The 7927-nt window shown below is 40.2% G+C and overlaps 2 protein-coding genes across 2 annotated transcripts; one reads left to right on the forward strand and one right to left on the reverse strand.

The window, feature by feature from the left end:
- Positions 1 to 482: 482 nt before the first annotated feature.
- rabepk (Rab9 effector protein with kelch motifs) lies at positions 483 to 3427 on the forward strand. Its single transcript, XM_079257128.1, has 8 exons — positions 483 to 627; positions 927 to 1062; positions 1158 to 1312; positions 1584 to 1739; positions 1862 to 2026; positions 2669 to 2818; positions 2904 to 3053; positions 3164 to 3427. Exons 2-8 carry the CDS (start codon positions 989 to 991, stop codon positions 3385 to 3387), a joined length of 1074 nt encoding a protein of 357 aa, XP_079113254.1. The 5' UTR covers positions 483 to 627; positions 927 to 988; the 3' UTR covers positions 3388 to 3427.
- A 252-nt stretch (positions 3428 to 3679) lies between these two features.
- Positions 3680 to 7294, reverse strand: hspa5 (heat shock protein 5). The gene is made up of 9 exons (XM_079256756.1): positions 7159 to 7294; positions 6477 to 6626; positions 6142 to 6373; positions 5906 to 6043; positions 5712 to 5824; positions 5223 to 5613; positions 4895 to 5132; positions 4638 to 4805; positions 3680 to 4518 (listed from the first exon to the last, which is right to left on the reverse strand). Exons 2-9 carry the CDS (start codon positions 6590 to 6592, stop codon positions 3953 to 3955), a joined length of 1962 nt encoding a protein of 653 aa, XP_079112882.1. The 5' UTR covers positions 6593 to 6626; positions 7159 to 7294; the 3' UTR covers positions 3680 to 3952.
- Between the last annotated feature and the right edge of the window lie 633 nt (positions 7295 to 7927).

Here is a 7927-nt window from a genome sequence, read left to right on the forward strand (position 1 = left end):
CAACAGTCTTTCTTGTAGTTAAATGTGTTTTAAAGTTATGAGAAAATTGTATGAGTCAAATGTCATTCTTACTTGTTTGCCCAAGTATATCTGGAACCATAACATACTAAAACATCTCTTTTATTTATCTTTAGAGCTGCAGTTGGTGAGCCTTATTTGCATTTTCAAATTGTAAGTGTTGTAGTTTTTTGTCAGGACCTGGTGTAATGTGGTCCAGATGCCAAAAATGTCATGAAATGAGCCTTGTTTGCATTTTCACAAATAGAATAAAGGTTTCACAAATCAGACACTATGTTTTATTGAATCTGCATAGTATGTGGAGTATTTTAGCCCAGGTTTGAAGAGTGTAAGTGTTGTAGTTTTGTGTCAGGACCTGGTCTAATGTGGTGTTCTTTCCGAGAAATTCAGTGGAATTGCCCTTTACACATATTACGAATCGGAAGCTAACTTCAGCGTCGTCCATTCAGACTAGTCAACTCTGGTTTATGGTAAGGGTCGTGAGTAAACAGTGCTACTTTAGTTGACTCTAGCTATAATATAACTATAATGACCACTGGACTTTAAAAAGTTCAGCCAGAGACATCTAACTTTAGTTAAATTACAAAGCTTCGTTCACCCGGAAAACAAGTAAGTGGAAAGGAAGCGCTTCACATGCTAAACATGCTTAGTAGTAACCGTAGTGACACCACAGACTTACTCTTAGCGAGGTCTCCATTCAGTAACATTATCGGTAAATAAAACTTTATGTGTCACAATGTTTTAGCACAACGGTTTCCTTTGCTGTTTTAATAAATACAATAATTATAAGTCTTGGTATTGCTTCTGTTTAGCTACATACACTCAATAGCTTGAGAAGACAACATCGATTTTAGTCCCGTTTTGTCCATGCTTGATTGTGTTATTTCCCATCACCATTTCTACTAAAGCTCCGGTCAAGTAAAACGATAGAAAGAAACTAAGGAAGCATCGTTTGAAGTGAATAATGTGAATGTGCCCATCTCTGTTGGCCATGGAGTTTGTCCCAGTGCTTGATCCAGCAGACAAACCTGAAGAAAGGATATGGTGAGTGTAGGAACATGTATTATTTGCTAAATAAATAAATAAAAAGAACCCAATATTGCATCTTGCTTGTTCTCAAAATGTATTATTGTCTACAGGTATTCTTTCATGCCCAGCAGAAGTGCTCCAAGTGTTAGTGTGGGTCACACCTGCATGTTTATTCCATCTGGAGATGGAGGAATGGGAAGAATTGTTATTATTGGGGGAGCCAACCCCAGTGGCAGTTTCTCAGAGTCCCACATGATAAATCTAGGTACCACCCTACCCCGTCACAATAATTATAGTTGTTTATGCATAACCATTTGCATGATTTACCTTTATTTTCAGAAAGATTTCATGTTATAAAGTTATGTTACCAATATTATGGAGTTGTCATTATTAAGTATATCAGTAAAAGAACCTAAGTTAATATCAGGATAAAGTACTGTGTCAGTTGTCATAGCCCATTAGTCAAACCTGTTTTATGTTTGGCTGGTCTGTCCCTTTAAGGTGAAAGTTTCGGTCTTCTAATCTTTTTTTGACAGATAAACATGCCTGGGAAACCTCAGATTGGAAGGGATTGGAAGCAAGATATGAACATTGCAGCTTTATTCCAGAGAGCCACCCACAGAGCCTGTGGGTGTTTGGTGGGGCACATCAGGCAGGCAATCGCAACTCTATGCAGAAAGTACAGCTAACAGGTAAATCCCATTTTAGATTGGCCTTGTAATCTGCCATCATTTATAGATCATCAAAAGCAATATGATCTTATTGTAATTTTGAGGATCATTCTTACTGAACTATCTGTGCTTTATGTGTACAGACAGTGAGCCTTGCTGGAAGGATGTAGTGGTGAAAGGAGAGCTCCCCAGTCCCAGGACATACCACACCAATTCAGCATGCATAGGGGACCGACTGTATGTCTTTTCTGGTGGAGAAGTGGGAGCTGCACCTGTTTTAGACACCAAGTTACATGTGTTTGATACAGGTTAGTTTTAAATTTACTTCCAGGTGAACATAGTTGAAATAAGTGGTGTTTGACAGAGTAATTTGCCCTAATTCCATCTTTATTACAGCTATAGGCTGTGTTTACAACACCATTCACCTACAGGTCATTTTATTTCTTTTGGCTGATTGAACCTCCTGGCATGACTTAATGGATGTGTGCATAACTTTACTTTGCTTGATTTGCATCTCACTGACTTTCCTCTTGATATTGCTGCACAAGCTAATGGAGGCCAACTCGCCCATTCACCTTTTTCATTAGTACCTGAAAAATGTATGGATTAATATAACTGCTCTCTACTTCAGCTTGAGCACAAATCTATTATACTGGGAAAACTGAAGACACCTGTCGCAAGATACATGAATTAGTGTGGTGGGAAAGAGTTGATATGTTTTCTCGTCTGACACCTCACACCTTTATTAAATTAGCAGTCTATTTCTGTAATGAATAGCAAATGCTTTAACTTTAGCTTTGAACATGTTGAATGTGCCACAAACAATGCTAAATCTTTTATGTGCTTCTATTGTCATTCTTTTTGTTGTTCAGTTATGCCATTGTTCAAATACAATTTAAAGTAGTTTATATGATTATCAAAAATGTATATTATGTGCAAATGTTTTCCAGTGTCTGTCGCATGGTCTCAACCAGAAACACAAGGCAAGCAACCACCAGCCAGACACGGCCACATTATTGTGGCTGTTGGCTCTAAGATCTACATTCATGGGGGAATGGCTGGAGACAAATTTTACAATGACATGTACTCCATAGACACAGGTAAGCCTGTCAGAATTCTCATATGATCAAAATTTGTTGCCAGAATTCAAGTTCACAGTAAATGTATGTTAACATTTGTTTAAAGGAAGTATGAAATGGGAGAAAATACAGACCAAAGGAGATATTCCACCTGGAGTAGCAGCTCATTCAGCTGTTGTGCTGGGTGCAAATATTTATATATTTGGAGGCATGACTGCAGATGGTGCCACCAACTCCATGTACAGGTTCAGCACCGGTACGTTGCCTTTTGAACTGATTTTGCTAGTTTAACTTGTGCGGTTACATTTCTACTTAAAATCAAGGTATTTGTTCTTCCAAAATTCATTTATGCTTTTTTCTTTGCAGCCAAAAATAAATGGATGTTAATGAAATTTGAAGGAGACATGCCAGCTAACCGTCTTGACCACTCAATGTGTTTACTTCCTTGGAAGTTGAATGGCAAAGAGAATGGAGATGGAGAGCAGGCCAACAGTTCAGCCTTTGAAACAATACATCTGGCATTTGTATTTGGAGGCATGGATACACAGGGTATCATACATAATGACTGCATTGTAACCGTTTTGAAGTAAAGATCTGTGCAGTTTTTTTCCCCCTCTTTGAGCTTATACTGAAAAGCTTGAAGTGTTTTTCATTTGGCACATTGTGCTGATGCAGTAACAAATAAGATACCAAAAGCAAGAAATAAATGCAACATGATTTCAAGTAACAGTTTGTATCAAACATTTATTTCGACACCTTTTCAGAAGTACAATGATCTGACTCAATAAATAACTTTTAGCTTTGCCTGTGAACACAGCCCTTTAACCCACAGACACCTTATTGGATGTACCCTCATACCTGCCCTCCCACCCACCCCTCCCAAGTCTCTGCCCAATCACAAAACCTTATCAGGACTGCCTGAGAACAGCAGCAACAAGCCTCGTATCCGGGCTGACGAATCTCCGCCTTCCAGCGAAGAGAACACTTCACCACACTGAAACTTACTTTAATAGTCTTTCGGAAGATTCAGTATGGTTGCTTGTTAATCGCCACCCCTTCCCTGCCATTCCTCTCAATATAGAGTCCCATCACTCAAACGTACATGATGATGCCACTACTAGAAGGGATACGGGGCGACAAGATTTTTAAACCTGCCTACAACTCATCCTTTTCTTGTTCAGGATCAGCACCCTCAGGTGGAGGACCACCTGCACTACCGTAAAGCTTGCTGATAATTGGCTGAACCACCTCCTCCAGCTCCTTTTTCTTGGCCTGGAAGTCTTCCAGCTCAGCATCTTGATGGGACTCCATCCACTCAATCTTCTCCTCCACCGCCTTCTCAATTGCCTCCTTGTCGTCATCCGACAGCTTGCCACCGAGTTTCTCCTTGTCACCAATCTGGTTCTTCAGAGAGTAAGCGTAGCTCTCCAGCTCATTCCGGGCATCGATCCTCTCCTTGAGCCTCTTGTCTTCATCAGCAAAGCGCTCAGCATCATTCACCATACGCTCAATCTCCTCAGGTGTCAGCCGATTCTGGTCATTTGTGATTGTGATCTTGTTCTTGTTGCCAGTGCCCTTGTCTTCAGCAGTGACGCGCAGAATGCCATTGACGTCAATCTCAAAGGTAACTTCAATTTGTGGAACACCACGGGGGGCAGGGGGGATACCAGTCAGGTCGAAGGTGCCCAGCAGATGGTTGTCTTTTGTAAGAGGACGCTCACCTAAAGAAAAGATTGTAGTTAGGCTTGTGCACATTTTAATGAACAGAGAAAATTCTCATCTTGAGTTTTTAAAAATCCTATTATTTGTCAAGTTCTCAATGTAATGTCTTCATTCTTACCTTCATAAACTTTAATGGTGACAGTAGGCTGGTTATCAGAGGCTGTAGAGAAGATCTGAGATTTCTTTGTTGGTACCACTGTGTTTCTGGGGATCAGTTTGGTCATCACTCCACCAACAGTCTCAATTCCAAGAGTCAGAGGGCAGACATCCAGAAGAACTACATCACCTGGAAGGAAAAAACAGATATTTTAGTGAACAAGACTACATTTGATGGCGCTTGTCCTTTCAATCAAATCTGCAAAAAATGCAACTTACCGGTGTTCTCCTCTCCAGAAAGCACTCCAGCCTGCACAGCAGCTCCATATGCGACTGCCTCATCAGGGTTGATACCCCTGGAGGGTTCTTTGCCATTAAAGAACTCTTTCACCAGCTGCTGGATTTTGGGGATACGTGTGGAGCCTCCAACAAGCACAATCTCATCTATGTCAGATTTCTTCAGGTCAGCATCTTCCAGCACCTTCTGCACAGGCTTCATTGTTGAACGGAAAAGGTCCTATAGGATTTTAAAAAATAAGTCAGATTATGTCACATTTAATTAAAACAAAGTTTGATTTTGCAGCATTATAAAATTAAGTGAATGTACCATGTTCAGCTCTTCAAACTTGGCACGGGTCAGGGTCTCAGAGAAGTCTTCACCTTCAAAGAAGGACTCGATCTCAATGCGAGCTTGGTGCTGGGCAGACAGGGCTCTCTTTGCCTTCTCGACCTCACGACGCAGTTTCTGCACAGCACGGTTGTCTTTGCGAACATCTTTGCCAGTTTTCTTCTTGTACAGCTTGATGAAGTGCTCCATGACACGCTGGTCAAAGTCTTCACCTCCCAGATGAGTGTCACCATTGGTGGCCACCACTTCAAACACACCATTGTCAATGGTCAGGAGGGAGACATCGAAGGTGCCACCGCCCAGATCGAACACCAGAATGTTTTTCTCGCCATCCTTCTTGTCCAAGCCATAAGCAATAGCGGCAGCAGTTCTAAGTTTAAATAAAAAATAAGGTTGAGAATATTACGACAAATTAAAAGAAGAACATTTTCCCTTTCTATTGATTCAGTTATTTTATCTAATACTTACGGTTCATTGATGATTCTCATTACATTTAAACCAGCGATGGTTCCAGCATCCTTAGTGGCCTGGCGCTGAGCATCATTAAAGTAGGCAGGGACAGTGACAACAGCATGTGTGACCTGAGGAAAGAAAGAACATTGATGAAGTTTCACATAATTTGGAATCAATTTCCTTTTTTTGAACAATTTTGATATTCATACCTTCTTCCCCAGATAAGCCTCAGCAGTTTCCTTCATCTTGGTCAAAACCATGGCAGAGATTTCTTCAGGGGCAAAAGTTTTCATCTGACCTCCACCAATGTCAACCTGAATGTGGGGCTTGCTCTTCTTTTCAGTGACCTTATGACACAGCAAGCATGAATATTAGTCTCATTAATTACTGATAACTTACCACTACTATCACTGTTCCTTTAAACAAAAATACCAAATTAACTCACCTTGAAGGGCAGGTATTTAATGTCCTGTTGCACAGAAGAGTCACCCCAAGTGCGACCAATCAATCTCTTGGCATCAAAGACAGTGTTCTCAGGGTTAGAGGTCAGCTGATTCTTAGCAGCATCACCAATCAGACGCTCCCCTTCACTTGTGAAGGCCACATATGAAGGTGTGATGCGGTTACCCTGGTCATTGGCAATGATTTCTACACGACTATTCTTGAAGACACCGACGCTACAGGAAAGCAAAATAAGAAGTTACTGAAGATGCTCTTTGATTGATGCACCTAATCCTTGATTAGACATCCTTTCGCTGCAGTCCATTTTTCTTTTCTTACCATGAATAGGTGGTCCCCAGGTCAATTCCGATCACAGTCCCCACGTTCTCCTTTTTGTCGTCCTCGTCGGCGAACACGGTGCCGACCACCAGCATTACGACCAACAACAGCTTCATCTTTGTTCGTTTGGTCTCAGATCTATGACAAAACCTATGGAGAAAAATTGCAAAGTAAATCAACGTGTCCTGGATATATTATGTGAAAACTTAACGCGTTATTTCATTACCAAGAGTCAAACTCATGCTCAACAGGAAGCGAAACCTGCATAAAAAATTCCACGTAAAAACGATCATTTTTATTATATTTTTATTGACTGAAGAACTGGGCTGACTACCACTGTCTCTTCCGAATATTTTTTTTAAAAAAAATTTTTTTATTTTTATTTTTTTTAAATGCTAATTATCCGCTGATAGGCCTATGAAGCTAACCCTGCTAGCATGCTTTGCACACATGCGAGGGAAAATGCCATGCCAAGATGAGCAGGTTAAAAGTACATACTATTTTCATGTTAAATTCATTTTATAACGACTGTGCTTAAATTTAAAAGGGTATAGCATCATTAAGCTAATACAAATGTAAAAAGGTAAAACATCAGCTAGCCACAAGCTGTTAGAAACGTTGTAATTGTATAAAATATTGTACTGCTGCATCTTCGTAATTCACACACATTTCCCATACGTACCGTAAGTGAAGTACTGTCAGTTAATCAATGGCCTTAATGATGCCTCCAGTGGAACAAGCCTCTATTTAACAAGCTGCGTATTTTTTGTCTTCTCTCCAGTCTTGACACAGTTAGATGATGCTGAATGAAGTGTACTCTCTCAATATATAAGCAGTCACTTCTTGCCCGTCGTGGAGGCTAGCTATTGGCTGAGCAGCTGCTCGTTGGAACGCTCTGATTGGTTCCCCCCAACATGCTGGCCGCCGCTGATTTGTACACATCAGTTCGAGGCGACGTCAACGTCTGTGCACACTGTGCTGAAGATGATTGGCTGTTTCACTCAGCGTGTCATGAATAGGGTTGGTGCAACGAGACGCCACTCCAAAGACCGGCGTAGAGTGCTAAATTTTCATTTGTCATTCATTATGAAGTTCGTGCTTTAATTTATTTAATAAAGCCTGTTTATGATTACATTGATTGATTACATATTGAACTGACTTACACATGTCACTGGTTGACATGTGCTTGAATTTGTTGATACCGTGATTGTATCAAGTGTCGTTTTGATGATTAAAGTAATGAGTAATAGTTGTGCAGAAACTGTATATGACTGTGACTAAGTACACCAAGTGTTACATCAGAGTAATTGTATTGACTAAATATTTCGTCAGATGTATATACTTGTCTTTAAAAAAAAAAAAAGTCTGTAATCAATATGATAATTAAATTTTTAAATAAATGATTTCAGCTTTGCCTCCAAAAAATATTTCACAGACATTACACACAAATA

This window comes from Telmatherina bonti (assembly GCF_933228915.1).
Source record: "Telmatherina bonti genome assembly, chromosome: 17".
Lineage (NCBI taxonomy): Eukaryota > Metazoa > Chordata > Actinopteri > Atheriniformes > Telmatherinidae > Telmatherina > Telmatherina bonti.

Bases quoted from the DNA above. Each gene is read 5' to 3' on its own strand.
- rabepk (XM_079257128.1), top strand. From the start codon at position 989: ATGTGCCCATCTCTGTTGGCCATGGAGTTTGTCCCAGTGCTTGATCCA. The intron at 1,313-1,583 runs GTACCACCCTAC...TTTTTTTGACAG, and splicing joins GTCCCACATGATAAATCTAG to ATAAACATGCCTGGGAAACC. The intron at 2,819-2,903 runs GTAAGCCTGTCA...ATTTGTTTAAAG, and splicing joins CATGTACTCCATAGACACAG to GAAGTATGAAATGGGAGAAA.
- hspa5 (XM_079256756.1), bottom strand. From the start codon at position 6,592: ATGAAGCTGTTGTTGGTCGTAATGCTGGTGGTCGGCACCGTGTTCGCC. The intron at 6,374-6,476 runs GTAAGAAAAGAA...GCTTTCCTGTAG, and splicing joins CTGGGGACCACCTATTCATG to CGTCGGTGTCTTCAAGAATA. The intron at 5,133-5,222 runs GTACATTCACTT...AAAATCCTATAG, and splicing joins AGTTTGAAGAGCTGAACATG to GACCTTTTCCGTTCAACAAT.